General features: G+C 35.9%; 1 protein-coding gene across 1 annotated transcript; it reads right to left on the minus strand.

The window, feature by feature from the left end:
- Positions 1–10,568: 10,568 nt before the first annotated feature.
- LOC109183073 (4-coumarate--CoA ligase 2) lies at positions 10,569–15,469 on the minus strand. Its single transcript, XM_019333290.1, has 5 exons — positions 14,251–15,469; positions 13,410–13,608; positions 11,591–11,804; positions 11,133–11,235; positions 10,569–10,938 (listed from the first exon to the last, which is right to left on the minus strand). Exons 1-5 carry the CDS (start codon positions 15,241–15,243, stop codon positions 10,819–10,821), a joined length of 1,629 nt encoding a protein of 542 aa, XP_019188835.1. The 5' UTR covers positions 15,244–15,469; the 3' UTR covers positions 10,569–10,818.
- Positions 15,470–16,296: the final 827 nt, after the last annotated feature.

Below are 16,296 nucleotides of genomic sequence, written 5' to 3' on the forward strand. Positions count from 1 at the left end.
GCACGGGTGCAACTACTAGTACCTTATATAATCATGCAAGCATTTTTTGTTACACATATTGCAAGAAGCATCGATATTAATCGACATCGTAAATTTTTTCTACACTAAAAACCTCAAAAAATTTTAAAACTGCAAGCTTTAATGCATTTGTAAGCTGGTCTACCAATAAAGTTTGAGACTTCAGATCCCAATGAAAGATTTTATGAGAATGACAATAAGAAATTCCATAGAGTATGCATTTGATATAAAAACATCTGCAATATATAAATGAATAGGCATCAATAAATAGCAAGTCCAAAAAAAAAAAAAAAAAAAAAAAAAAAAGTGGTAGTGAGTATATTGTATATATCAATCACTATCTTGTAGTCAATCGTTATGCCATGGAACCGTCCCAAATGGTAACGGTGCCTTCAGGCACTGTTATCTTCCACCAATCTTTCTTCTATTTTTTTTTAATAGTGCGATTTTTCTTCTTCATATTCATATTTTGCGGTTTCACTTCTTCTTCGCGCAAGTTTCTTCAACACTCATAAATTATGAATGTGCATGTATGGATTTATGAATGTGCAGTTATGAAATTATGAATTTTCTGTTATGAGATTATTAATTTTCTGTTATGAGATTATGAATGTACAGAAAATTCATAATTACATAATCGTAAATTCATAATCTCATAACAGAAAATTCATAATTTAATAAATATTTTTCTTTTATGAGATTACGAATTTCATGTTATGAAATTAAGAATTTTCTGTTATGAGATTATGAATTTTCTATTATGTGATTATGAATGTACAGAAAATTCATAATTACATAACTGTAAATTTATAATCGCATAACAGAAAATTCATAATTTAATAAATGTAAATTCATAATCTGAACATAGAATGCAAAACGCCGTTAACAGCACATTAACTAAATTATTTTTTCAGTAAAGATATTGTTTGGCACCGTGTTCACAAAGCATGGTGAACACGTTTCTACGGCATAATTTGCATCACCCTTACTTTTCTGCATTACTTAATAGACAAAGTAACATTTATAGGAAAGTATCCAAAATTTATAAAAATACATTATTAGAGTAATGAGAGAGATAACCCAAAGGGGTAGCTCAAGTGGCAAATGAACTCTCTTTGTGGGGTAAAATTCTGGGATAACCCGAGTTCGTTCGATTCCCACAAATGATGATTCCCCTTGGGCCAACTCCCGTGTCTCCCGGAGTGAACGGGGATTAGTCGGGAAGACCTGGACCGTTAAACGGACAGAGAAAGACTAGGGCCGTTCCAATAAAAATTAGGGTCCTGTGCAATCTCTTAATTTGGACCCCATTTTTTCTAAGTAATTTGTATATATAAATAATAGTTTTTCAAAAAGTTGTGCCAAAAATTCAAAACATAAATATTGTATAAAAAAAAATACATCTAAAATTTCATTTAAAAAGTCACATGCGCCGTGCACACTTAGACGCAAAATCATCCACCAAACTTTTGATATCAACTTCTTCCAAAATCTCATTTTCAATAGAGATTAAAGCTAATCCATTAGACATTGTACGTAGTCTAATGGCACCCGGGTTGGACTCCTATATGGGAGGTTGAGAGCTCGAGCCTATGTTGAGAAAGTAGTTATGGACAGATATTACATTCTAATAGAGTTAGTAGCATTCAAAAAAAAAAATTGTTTCAATGACTTCAAAATACTCACTGCTCCTATATTTTCTTTCGATAAAATCTCTCAACAAGACTTCAAATCCATATAAGCCATTGATTGTAACTTGTGAGAACTAAACACACACACACACACACACACACAAAAACCAAAAGTTCCTTCATATACTTCATATTGTTCAAACCTCTGGGTCAATGAAATAATAGCTTGATCTACAATGTATAAAAAATATGAACCCTAAAAGATTCTTCTGGTGAAAATAAAGTGTCATCAGCACTCTCATCAAATTGTCATTTTATACGAATTTTTCGCTTTTGAGGAAACACTGACTCAATTTCTAATTCAGTGGCAATTTTCTTTGCAATATCCATGGCAGTAGAAAAATCATTTTCTCTATAATTCTTGAAGAAAAAAACTAAGCCTTTAATTTGATTAATAGCAACATCAAGAAGCACATCTTTTGTTTGTAATTGCTTGCTAACTAAATTAATCGCATATAAGATTTCAAACCAAATGGTTGTGGCTAGAAAAGATTCAAAGTTACTAAGCTCATTTGTAGCTAAAGATCTTGCCTCACTTTGAATTTTAGAATCACTGTCTGTATCTGCCACTTGAAGTAGGGTTTCTCGAATATTACTAACTAGATATCTAATTGCTTTAACACTTTACACACGACTTTCCCATCGAGTAGATGACATTGTCTTAGGAGTTAGATTTGTTACATTACTTTTCAAGATATGCCACCTCTTTGTGGAATTAACAAATATTGTGTAAATACGTTGCACTACTCCAAAGAAATCTCTTGCTTTGCCGCAACTATTTGCAATGTCACACAAAGTCAAGTTAAGACTATGACTACCACAAGGAGTATAAAATGCTCTACGCTTTACATCCAAGAGTTTTTTGTACACCTTGATGTCTCCCTCTCATATTTTACTCATTGTCATAACCTTGTCCCCTTACATTATCTATATCAAGTTCAAGTAATATCAACACATTTTGTAATACTTCAAAAAGACCTTAGCCAGTAGTGTCATTCTCAACCAAGAATTTCAAGAAGAACTCTTCTATTTTAATTGGATATGTTGATATATCCACACATCGTAAAATCAAAGTCATTTGTTCTGGTGACTGACATCAGGAGTACAATCTAATATCACTGAAAAATATTTTGCTTCTTTGATTTTTTTTATTATCTTTGTTTTAACTGCAGTAGTAAGCATAAGCATCAATTCATTTTGAACCTTATGACCAAAATAATGATGATGAATATCATGATTTCTAGCACGTAAAACATGCTCTTGAATGATAGGATCAAACTCAGCCAGCATTTCAATTAGACCCAAAAAATTCTCATTCTTATTAGAGTGAATTCCATTTTTGCTCCTATTGTTATAGGGGGCGTTTCCAATTTTAGTCCACCTTAATTTTTTTTGTCGCTTTACAACCACTGTTATCGAATGTGTTTCACTTTTAGTCCACCGTTAATATTTCCGTCAAGAGGCCGTATAATCCACGGGTATTTTGGTATTTTTATGGTTGTCTCTTCTCTTTTAATCTAGGCGCTTCATCCTCCTCCTACGATATTCGAAGATGGCTCTTCAAACAACGAGAATGGGAAGCCAAAGCTACATCGTTTCGTTCGTTCCAACGTGGACCGGCGAGGTTTCTTAGGTTTTAGGTTTAACGTTCTCATTTCTTTTAGTCAAATATAGTCTTGGATGAGAAGAAAGATCAAAATAAACCTAGATTACACGGCCTCTTGATGGAAGTACTAACGGTGGACTAAAAGTGGAACACATTCAATAATAGTGGTCATAAAGTGACAGAAAAAATTAAGGTGGACTACAATTGGAAACACCCCGAAAACAGTAGGACCACAAATGAAATTCACTCTTCTTATTATCATACAACTACTCACTTGTTCCACGATATACCAAATTATTTTTAGCAAGATACTTCACAATTGCAATAATCGTAAATAGTACTTTCCTCCAATATTCTTTTTCTTTCAAAAGTTGTTCTTGAGCTACTTTAGCAATTGTCTCATTTTTTTGTAATCTAAGACGCAACTCCATCCAAGTTGTCATAGTAATTATATGATCTATACTCGTTTCATGCTCTTTAAGTCTAACAAAAAGATGTGTCCAGTCCCTTAAACCCTTCATTGACCAAAACACATTTTCCTATACTTTTTAAAAATAATTGGCAACAAAAACAAAACACCCTGTCAAGTTCTTTTGCATATACAAGCCAATCTTGAGTGTATGTCATATTAGAAACGGGATTTCCTGATGCCATTTGGATTCCTTGTAGATCGTATAAGTCAATAGTGAAGAGATGAGAGACAAATGGCGTGTGTCTCTGGAATTCAGATAGCGTGTGCCTCCGGGATTCAAATGGTGTATGCCTCCGGGATTCAAATGGTATGACCTTCAACAGAAAATGTCAAACTTCAAGATAATGTCAAAGAAAGAACTCTGCAGAGCTTCAAAGTACCTTCATTGCCTTCAAATATCTTCAAGTATGCTTTCAACTGAGGTAGGTGATATTAATTGAAGTATGAACTGATGAAAGAATTTGATTATGGGAAAGAAAATGCAAAGAGATATATTTATAAGCTTGAAAGTATGTTATGTACATGGAATGAGATGTGACTTTGACGCAACTAGGTGGTGTCTGGGATGGGAAAGGTTGTCGGGGAGGTGTATGGTGAAGTAGGAGGCCTTTACGAGCATAATCGCGTGCTATGTTAATGGCCTCATCAAGAAAAACTGGCCGCATCCCTCTTGGCCTCGGTGGGTTAGTTGTGTGCCTTCAATACCTTCAAGGTGCTCTCAAGTTTTCAAGTTGTGATCCAAGGTGTGGAATGAGGGCTCTATTTATGGTCGGGAATATAACTTCTATCCCTCAACAAACTCCCCTTAATATTTATCCAAATAAATATTTATTTATTTAGGATAAATACTAATAGTTTTATCTAAAATGAACTTTGCCAAAATCATGTCTAAGTTCAAGATTCTATCACTTGATTCAAATTTAATCATAATTATTAAATTCAAATATAATAAAACTATACTTAATTATAATTATTATTATTAAATTCAAATATGAATTAGGCTTGGATCAATTAATTAATAAATTCAATAACCCAATATTAAAATTATTTGGGCCAATTAAATTAATTTAATTATCATGACCCAATTAATTAAATTGGTCCAATAATCAATCTCAAAATTAAGCTAAATAATGATTTTATCAGCCCATTTGCGCGCTTCAAATTTTTTGTGTCTACAAGAGGAAGGGGGGGGGCGGGGGGGGGGGGGGGGGAATTGCTCGAAGGAGCTTGAATTTGGGAGGGATTTTGAAGATTAGAGAGATATGCTCGTACCTTGGATGGGAAATCTCGTGAAAGTGGAGAAAAGAAGATAAAGGGAAGGGTTTTAAAGGGAAAACCCATCCTTAGGAAAAAGAACGCTCATGTGGTTCAACTAAAGCACGAAAATGCTCAAAAATCTCATTAAGATAAGTTTTTATGTACATTGGAAAATAGCAAGTGAAATAAGAATAGTCATCCACAAAAGTCACAAAATACCGAAAACCATTAGATGACTAAAGCGAAGCAGGGCCCAAATCTCTACATAAACAAGATCTAAAACATGAGTACTTGAAGACGCAACACGAGACAGAGGAAAAAAAGTATATGTTCCCAGTTGACACGCATTACACAATTTAGACGATGAATCACTACGACTCCCAGGCTCACTAACCGAACAATTCTGTAAAATATGACGCAAAACCCTGTGATGCAGACGACCTAGACGATTATGCTAGGAAGAGGCAGAGGCACACACAGAAAGAAAGACAGACGAAGAGGCACGAGACAACGACAACGAGAAGAGACCACCCAAACTTTTACCCTTAAGTAGAACCTCCTTGGACTCAAGATCCTTGACAACAAAATATGTAGGATGGAATTCAAAAAACACATGATAATCGAAAGCAAATCGTTGTACAGAAAGTAAAGACACAGACAGGTCAGGAACATGAAGAACATCATACAAACAAAATGACCTAGAAGGAGTATTAAACGATGCACGACCAACACTAGATATGGGTAGACGAGTATCGTTACCAACACGTAAGGAGTCATCACCAGTATACTCCTCAAAGGCGAAGAGCATAGACACATCCGGAGTAGCGTGTTTTATAGCTCCAGTATCTAGGAACTAAGTCTGAGAGGTTAGCGAAGCCGACCAAAATCATCTTGGACCACCAAATGAGCCTAAGGACTCGGAGCACTCGAATAGTGCCTAAAACAAGAAACAACCATGTGACCCTCTGTAACACCCCACTTTTCTAAAATCTAAATCTCAAATACTTAACTTTAAACAAGATAAAAAGTAAGATTAATTAACTTAAATCCAACCAAAACCAACAAGTCGGGTGTTACCGCCACAGTCACCACTCATGGTGACTGCACAGGCTACAAAAGGGTAACTACTAGAGTCAAGCTCATCAAACTACATCAATAACTTGGGGAACAAACCCCGGTGTCCAAGCACCAACAAAAAGATCAGTTAACATCATATAAACATCAATAACTAAAGTAGACTCTAGTCTAGAATCTACCAACTCATAATCTACGCGCTAATCTAACTCGTGCGCTCTCAAACACCGGGCCCACCTGAAAGGGGTTATAAAAACAAGTAGAAAATAAACCTGTTAGCAAATTAATGCTAAGTATAAAGCCACTCAACCCTGTAAAGTACTATAGATATAAATTTGAAAATCATTTGGCAATCACACATACTCTCAAGTACTTTGCAACACTTATCAACAATCTCATAACATGCTCATAAACAACTCTATATGCTTGCAACCTATTCTTCATATAAACATGCTTTCTCAATTTCTCAACTTAAACATAACCTCATGTTTTGAACATATATCTCTAAGCATAGTTCATCATACAATACTCATGCTCAAACTGATAGATAAAGAGGTACTTAAAACTCAACACGGAAGCTCATGTATGTTATCATGCCAACTCATAAGCAACAACAAAGTACTGTAATTATCAAATGCTCTAAATGCAACACATGCTAAACCATGCAACAAGATATGTCATGATGTTTTAAATAGATATACTCTCGCTCTTATGTAAAAAGAATATTTTCTGTGTGGAGGTTTCTGTTGAGTCTCTTGACTTGCTTTTCTCTTCTTTCTTTCTTTCTTTCTTTCTTACTTTCTATTGAGTCACTTGACTCGCTTTTCTCTTCTTTCTTTCTTTCTTTCTTACTTACTTTCTGTTGAGTCACTTGACTCGCTTTTCTCTTCTTTCTTACTTGCTTTCTTTCCTCTTTCTCAAACTTTCTCATTAATCTCTTTGCTCTTCTTTGTGCGAGGCAGATACTCCGCCGTAGTGAAGCCCTAGCGAACAGTGCAGACTCTTGCAGCCGCCACATCCGTATCAACGAAACCTCTAACTCATGGAGGAGGTAAGAACTTCACAAATCATGAATGGACCTATCCGGGCTCAGCAATCTAGCCGGCTTAATACTCAACTCGCCCACAGAACCGGTACTGGTGGTTCTTTAATCTTTCTTTCTTTATTTCTTTCTTTCTCTGTGGAATCAAGTATCGTACTTTCAATGTGCACACCCCTAACCAGGATTCCAAGCCCGGCGGGTAGTATCCAACCTAGTAACTCGGGAATATTGACCAAGTTACTTCATAAATCTCTGTCGGTTTTCTTTGACCGTTTCTTTCTTTTCTCAAACTTTCTTTCTTTCTCTTTTCTTCCGAAAGGACATAGTCCTAACGGTCCTCCAAAATACAATTTTCCTCACAAATAGATAGCATATAGATATATCTCATGCAATTCCTCTTCTCATGCAACAAACTTTACTTATAGCAAGCCTTGCTATGCACATAAACCTCAACAACTTCTCTTTCTCACATTTTGGAAATCAAATATCATGCAATATTCTCAATGCAAATAGATAATGATTTTCCAAAATAGATATAGGTTTTTGAAATAGATCTTAGGCTTTACTTAGAGCCAATTATGCACTTTAAGCAATGAAATCTACTAACATGCTCTTTACTGTGAAATAATATGCTTTAATTCTCATTCACTGTGAAACAAGGAAATATGCATTGCTTTATACTAAAATCTCAACACTTAGCAAGTCTCCTCAATAAATACTATCAAGTATTAGACATGCTTCTCAACTCAAAACATACTCAGATGCTAGCAATTTCATTTACTGTGAAACAGGGAATTATGCAATGTTCATGCCAAATTCTCAATAACTTAACAAATCTTCTCAACAAATTCTAACAAGTATCTAGGCATGTCTCTCAATGAAATAACAATGCTCAAAAGCTATAAACTCATTTTTTGATATAGTTCACAGACAATCAACAACAACAGAGTATTCATTTCCCAAATTTCTACTATAAACCATGCTTTCTAACTCCAAATCCAACGAAACTAACTTCTACTAGTGCGTCGTAACGTGTCCGAGTGTCCGAGCCTCAAGGGTCCACGAGTCCCGGTCCGAACAACACCTAGCTGAGCCACAAAGGGCCCGGCCATAACATTTTATTGGCCTGGCGGAGCTTGGTGACCCCGCCACTAGGCTTCTCCAAGTAGCGGCCCTTGGCAACAGATCTAGCTGTGATCCATTGCCTTGGTCCGAAGCCTCACGGGTCTAGCCAGCGGACCTTGCCATGGTCCGTTGGGCTTACTGGTGCACTATCTGTGTGAACCAGACCCTTTCTTCTCCATCTATAACCTTCTCAGATATATAAAAAAAAAAAAAAAAAAAAAAAAAAAAAAACACTTCCAAACCTCAATAAATCAAACATAGATTATCAACAACACACAAATAGCTCAACAACACACATTATCTAGCATTACTAAGCATCTAAATCTCATTTCTAGCATTCAAAAGAGTCAAAATTTAGTTTGGGAGTCCATGGTTTATACCTTAGCTTCTTCTTCTTCTTGTGTGGATCCTCCCTTATATAGGGTGCAAAACCCTAGGTAAAAACCCAATGATTGGTTGAGGGCAAAGGAGTAATTCTTGCTTGCTTCTATAAAGATCAGGCAAAGTTTGTAGAAAGCTCATGGTTCACCTTGTATCATGGACCAAAGTCTCAAAAATAATTTTGGATAACTTGGGGTCAAAAATAGATTTTCTGAAAATAATTTCTAGTTAAAACACTTGGTTTAGGTTTCACTCAGATTGACCTTTTTGGGTCAAAACTTGTACATAAATGTACCCGAAATTTAGGACTTTCGAAATAGGATAAATCTTGGTGTTGAATTTATTTAAAACCCCGGTTTCAAATATTTAATTCAACCACCGTTTTCGAAATAAAATTTTGGAAGAGTGAAAATAGCTATTTCGAAATTTTATAAAATAGAATTTAAAAAAATTATTTTTGAGTTGTCACACCCTCACCATCACAAATTTGGGAGCGTGAAGTAAACTGATGAGAACAAGACCCTCGACCATATCCCCACTGCTGGCAACAACCACACTGCGAACCACTGGCAAGATGACGACCACCACGTTGAGCAACAAACGCAGCAGCCGACATCGAACCACTAGATAGAGGAAATTCATTAGCATTTAGCACAAATGAATTCTTGAGCACCCAAAAAATTGGACAACTCCTGGAGCGTGACCAACAAGCCTCGTACGGAAAGAGATGCAACCAATGATCGAAATTCGGGCCGCAACCCATGAAAGGCATAAAGATTCTATTCGTCAAGAGAGTTTGGCTGGCCGATGAGAGTCAGCTCCTCAACAACAGACCGAGATAATCCATAACCTACAGGTCCTCTTGCTGTAGAGATTGGAGTTGTCCTAAAAGCCGCAATGCACACTCATGGGAATCAGACGTCAATGTTTTTTCAATGGAGTCCCAAACGTCCTTTGACGTGGACCGTTCGATACCAAGGTGCATAACCTTCTTAGAGAGAGAAGATTAATCATAGACATAATAGCTTGATCCTATTGAACCCACAAGGAAAACGTTGGATTAACAATAGGAGAAGCAAAGGACGATACTTTACCTGAGAAGAGAACCGTCGAAGGGCAAGGATGCGATCCATCCACAAAACCCAACATATTCTGGCCGCGAAAAAATGGAATAAGCTGCATGCGACAAAAGAGTAAATTTCTGCGAGGTCAACTTGATAGAAATATAATGATGTGCCATAGAGAAAGAGAATTTGGTACTACCGGTGGAAGAGAGACGACAATGGCATCAGAGATGGCCCTCTGGGAAGAAACACTGGTAGAGCCGTCAAGAATAGGCGCGGAATTAGCCGCCATGAAAAACTTAGACTATTGATATCAGATAAATGTTTGTATTCTGGAAGCTGATTTTATACGTAGACATATTACACACAAATATACTGCACATGGCTTAGGAATATGCGACTCAATATAACAAGGATTGTAGAGTCCTAACAATAATCCCATAATATTACTACCCGTATAAGTAATTTTATTAACCAATAGGATTGTTCTTTTAATAGCAAAAAGGAAAACTCTAAAGCGAACTCTGCGAGTGTATGTATGTCCAATTTGACTAAATTAATTAACATGAAAAGTTAAATTGTATGAGATTAGTTAATCCTCACTAATAGAAAAATAAGTGTAAAAGAAATTTTTTTTTAAAAAAACAGTGACGATTTTCTTTGGGCTAGCTTTTGTGCTTCTCGAAGCGAATCGGGTAGACCTGGAACGTTAAACGGATAGAGAAAGATCCGGACCACAATGTGTGGTTTACACCAAAAAAAAAAAACAAAAAAAAAACAAAAAAAAACAAAAAAAAAAAAACAAAAAAGTAATACACATCTATAATTTAACCATAAATTCACGTCACAAAATATAATATATTAAAAAAAAAAAATCCATGATCTATGTGAGAACACCATAGCATTGTGGTTCAATTTTAGGGAACATGTCAAGGAATTACCCAAAAAAATTACAGAATCTTTTCGAGGGCTCAGTCTTACACATTCAGCCAAAAAAAAAAAAAAAAAATTAAAATTAAAATTTTTACATGAATTTGAGCTCTTTACCGAGCTTGGCAATTGAGTCTTAGTTAAATATTTGCAAAGGACTAAGCTGGAACTCCATCTGCCAGTCTTGCCCGTAGCTCCTTTCTTAGAATCTTGCCTGAAGGAGACTTGGGAACCGCGTCAACGAAAAATACCCTTTTTATCCTCTTGTAGAATATCACCTGCATCCCCACACCACAAATAAATAAATAAATAATTATAAAATATCCTGTACCACTGGGTAACCCGACCCGTTATTACAAGAGACTCACCCATATATAAATAATTTCAATCACATTTGTTTAAGTTCCAATTATATAAATATTGGGAGATTAAATCTGTTTGATTTTAAACTGAAGATGGAATTAAAATGTACCTGTTTAGAGACAAAAGCCTTGATATCATCCTCGGTGATGACAGATCCTTTCGACTTAACAACAAAAGCAACCGGCACTTCGCCTGCTTGCTCGTCTTTCATTCTGTAAAATGCATACAACTATTATATCATTTAAATTGAATATATATATAAAGCGGTATTTGACAAATAGCTGTTAACGAGTTTGATTAGCTAATAAGTAATAACATTAGCTGGTTGTAGAAAAACTTTTAATAATTTGATAACTAATTACATGCAAAATGACCTCAAAAAAGTTATTTTGAACAATTTTTTGAATTTTAGTATTTTGAAGCAATAAGCTGTTACAAAATGTTCATTAACCAAACACATGAACTGTTTAACAAAGTCAAACAACGAATAGTGGTCAAACAAATCAAAATTGACTCTGAGTAACTGGGCTAAAGGTATAAAAGGGTATGAAATAAGTATGAACTTACGGGACAACTGCAGCATCAGAAATGTTGGGATGGTTGAGCAACAAGGCTTCCAGTTCAGCCGGTGCAACTTGGTAGCCTTTGTATTTGATGAGCTCCTTGAGGCGGTCGACGATGAAAAGCTCCTCGTCGTCGTCGATGTAGCCGATGTCTCCGGTGTGTAACCACCCCTCTTTGTCTATGGTTCTCTCTGTAGCTTCCGGATCATTCAAGTAACCTGTATGTATGTCGCAGTTCACAATATAATATTGGCATCAGAATGTATATATGTTTTCAAACAATTGCATGTCGTACTATATATGTGTTTAAAATTTGAGTGAAGAGGGAAACCGTAGCTCTGAAGGTATGCATCAGGTAAATCTTGTTTTATGATCCTAGTTAGTAAAGGAAATAGGGAGATAAACCAACCTAATTAATTTACCCCGTAAAAATTTATGTGAGACCGTGCCGTTTCACATATACTTGTTCGTGAGACGGGTCAAATCAACATAAAAATGTGATATTATACTCAAAAATATAATACTAATAAAAAATAAAGTATTTGTTACTTATAACAGAAAATATAATACTTTTACCTTATAAGTAACGAACACTTTATTTTTATTAGTATTACATTTACCCGTCTCACAAGAGAGTCACTTAATTTGACCATAACTTACCGGTTCAAACCACAAAGATAAATAGGCCATTTTCTCTAGAGTCAAATATGTAATTATGTGTCTAAAATTGGTTGATCTTGAGCCGTGATGTTAATTTGGGCTTGGAATCAAACTTAACTTACCGAGATTAAGCGTTATTATAATATGATGATAATGTGACGAGAGTGATGTAATATAATGCAATAGAGGTAAGAAATTAGGTTGGAAAAACTTCAAGGAGGGTACGGTGATGGCCAAACTCATTGCTTACTTGCCTGCTATATCTAACACTACTAACTCAATGCCACCCATTTTTTTCTAACCAACTTGAGCTAACTCTATTATTACTATATATATCACTAAATAACTCTATCAAGTCCCGAAGTTAATTAAAGGGTGTTTTGTAAATAGATGTTAGCTGATTGAGTTTAACTAGTTGATAGTGTTAACTTATTGTAAAAAAGTGTTTGGTAATTAGTTGTTAGTTGATAGCTGATTACATGCAAAAATAACTTTTTCAAAAAACTGATCGAAAATACTATTTTGAGCAGCTTTTTTGAATTTTAGCATTTTAAAGTAATAAGTTGTTAACAAAGTTAATTAATCAAACACTCGTATTGATTGTTTAACCAAGTTAAACGGTTAATAGTGATCAAATAAGTCAAAATTGACTGATATGCTAATTATTTTACCAAATATGACCTAAATAAAGTTATGAACTAAAATCTATTATAAAAAATTTAATGCGTTTATAGTTAATTCTAAACTAAACCTACAAATTAAAAGAAATCGTACCAAGTAAACTCTCCTAATTAACGGGGAAATGTTACGTTAGCTTTGCGAGGTCCCGCCAGAAAGAGATAGTATAAAATATGAACTGAACAAGGGTGAACGCAATATGACTAGTCAACCTAAAATAGTATAAGCTATATTTTGTAATCTCAATTTATTATGTGGCTTGTTTTGTTTTATCCAGAAAAAAGTACTAGTCAATAAATTTTATTATTCTTTTTCTTTTCAATCAATAACATAACCACACGTGACGAAATTTTTACTTCATATATCATTTTCCATAGTAAAATTGTTCAGGGTAATGACCAAGTAAAAACAATGTGTATGCTTATGCACTTTTGACTTTTGTATGTATATATATATGGATGCAATATTGTATTGGTAAGATGTACCTTTCATGATTTGGTCACCCCTGATGCAAATCTCACCAGATTTGTTTCGGGGCAAGGAAGACCCGGTATCCGGATTCACAATCTTCATCTCTGCATTTCTAACAACAGTCCCGCATGCACCTGATTTAATCTCAAATGGCTCTTTGGCGAACGCCAAGCACATTGCTAGCACCGGCCCAGCCTCTGTCATTCCATAACCCTATAGACAAAAATAGAATTAACTCTTTCGTGAAAAAAGTATAAGGTAAAAATAAAATAACGACATTTGAAAAGAAATAAGTAATTAAATACTAAAATGCACTTGTTTAATAATATAATAACAAAAGTAAAATAGTAATTTCACAAACTATGAAATTACAATTCCTAAGGAGACCCTAGGAGTTACAATTTCATGGTTAGAAAAAATTGCAATCCCTTCGACCAAACCATAAAATATAAATTTCATGGTGTTCAATAGAATAAAATTACAATTTCATCCTACTAAATACTCTCATAGAAGTACACAAAAAGAATACAATTTATAAAGGACAAAGTATAATTATACAACATAGACAACATTGTAAAATTTTTCTGAATACCTATCATTACTACCCATTTAATGCACTTTAAAGTCGTAATTCATGAATACAAAAAAGATTATAAAATCATTTCTCATTGATTGCTAATTATTAGCCCTTTAGCCAATCTATTAATTAGATGAAATGACGTGAAATAATACTAGATTTTATCTTACGTGTGTGCATTGAAGTACGTAACAAAATTTGTCACGAAACCATAGGATATATTATTTAAATTAAAAACATTAGAAAAATGGGAAAAACAAATAATAATTTATTGGTACCTGACCAAGTTTGGCGTTGGGAAATTTAGCTCTAACGGCGTCTTCAAGCTCCTTCCCGAGGGGCGCTGCTCCGGACATCACGGTTCTTACCGATGAAAGGTCGTAATTATCCACCACAGGGCTCTTAGCTATGGCCAAAACAATGGGCGGCACGAAGGGCCCAATCGTAACTTTATACTTCTGAATCAGCTCCAAGAACGGGACGATGTCGAACTTCTGCATAATCAAGATGGCCGACCCGGCCCGCAACCCGCAAAGCAGAACGGAGTTGAGGGAGTAAATATGGAATAACGGCAGAACGCAGAGCATAACGTCGTCTTTGTGGAAGTACAGGTTGGGGTTGACGCCGTCAACTTGCTGCGCCACGCTGGTGACCAGCCCCTTGTGCGTCAGCATGACGCCCTTGGGCAGCCCGGTGGTGCCGGAGGAGTACGGCAGCGCCACCACGTCCTCCGCCTCGATCTCCACCTCCGGCATGTCCCTCTCGTCCGCCCCCGCCAGCTCCGAGAAATGCAGGCACCCCTCCGGCGCCGAGTCGATGCACGCGACCTTCACGCCGTGATCCCGCGCGTAGTCCTTAACTCTTTCCACGTAGCACGCCTGCGTCACGATGAGCTTCGCGTTGGACGCCTTGGCCTGCTTCACCACCTCCGCCGCCGTGAAAAGCGGGTTGGCCATCGTCGACAGGGCGCCGCGGAAGGACGCGCCGAGGAACGCGAACACGAACTCCGGCGAGTTTGGCAGCAAGATCATGATGGTGTCCCCCTGCTTGATCCCTTGCTTATCCAGCCCCGCCGCAACTCGCCGTGACGTCAGTTCCACCTCCGCGTAAGTATAGATTTTCTCGGTGGCGCCGTCGATCAGGCACGGCCGCTCCTTGAACTCCGAGATGTTCTCAAAGCAATAAGAATGCAGAGGGAGGTGTTTAGGGATGTAGATATCCGGGAGCTTCGACCGGAAAATGACGTCACCTTGCACACTTTTGGTTTCCATTATTTATCTGATCTGTAGAGAGAGAAAATTGGACACACCAACAAAAAACATAAATTTCTTGAGCGCTGGGTGTCCTGATAAGAATAACTCAATTGGCGCAATATAAAGGGCGAAGACGATCATAATTCATAATGTTGGTGGAGGAGTGGGGAGGGTTGGTGCAGGGGTAAAATGGGAATTTTGGGTTGTTCAGGGGCAAATTCGTGGAAATTAAATTAGTTGTGTTTTGCCATGGTGGATTGATTTGAGATGAAACTATGGTTGGTGGGAAATTGTGGTTTGTGACTTCATTGTGAGAGAGGGGTGAAAATGACATTAAAGTCCTACGACTTTTCCACGTAGACTTTTACCTACTACAAAATGCCGGAATGGAGTTGTTGACGGGGACTGGCCGGCGGCCACCAACTTTCGTTAAGTTACTAGACAATAGAAAAAAATATTCTTTTTAGGAATAGTTTTATTGAGAATTTCTGAGAGTAAATCGTGTACCATAACTATCTCAAAAAGGAAGAAAGAATATAAATACCAAAATTAAAATGTAATTAATGTAGAGAAATAAAAAAAAAGGTAATATTCATTTGTCATGAATTAATTAGATGAAATTGTAGTAAGAATTTGAAATACGTCCAAATACAGACAGCCTAATGTATATTCCATTGAAATGGTATCTTATCTTATAAATTTATTTATAACTTAATTATAAGAATGATTTGAATTCATAATTCATATGTGATATTTTTTTGGTGGAGAAATCATATGTGATATGTCAGAGGGGACCACATAATTAATAATTATAAAAAAATTAATTAATTAAATGCTCATTGTATACATATAAGGAAGATATATAAATTTCAAGATAGGTAATTACTTTGGTAAGAATTTTAATGATTAGGTATTAATTAAATATAACATGAAAGTTTAACAAAGACGTTTCTTCGTCTCCACTTGGAGGGGAAGGCACAAGACGTGAAGGATTTTTTCTTTAAAAAATATTTTATTTAAAATTACAAAAAATAATTTTTTTAAAATAAATTTTTAAATTGATTTAACCAC

The sequence above is a fragment of the Ipomoea nil genome, unplaced genomic scaffold (genome assembly GCF_001879475.1).
Source record: "Ipomoea nil cultivar Tokyo-kokei standard unplaced genomic scaffold, Asagao_1.1 scaffold1096, whole genome shotgun sequence".
In the NCBI taxonomy this organism is placed as follows: Eukaryota; Viridiplantae; Streptophyta; class Magnoliopsida; order Solanales; family Convolvulaceae; genus Ipomoea; species Ipomoea nil.

What these genes read in the sequence shown, in the direction of transcription:
- LOC109183073 (XM_019333290.1), bottom strand. Translation starts at nt 15,243, where the DNA reads ATGGAAACCAAAAGTGTGCAAGGTGACGTCATTTTCCGGTCGAAGCTC. An exon ending in CCAACGCCAAACTTGGTCAG is followed by an intron (nt 13,609 to 14,250) that starts GTACCAATAAAT and finishes TTTTGTCTATAG; the next exon opens with GGTTATGGAATGACAGAGGC. An exon ending in AGGCTTTTGTCTCTAAACAG is followed by an intron (nt 10,939 to 11,132) that starts GTACATTTTAAT and finishes GTGGGGATGCAG; the next exon opens with GTGATATTCTACAAGAGGAT.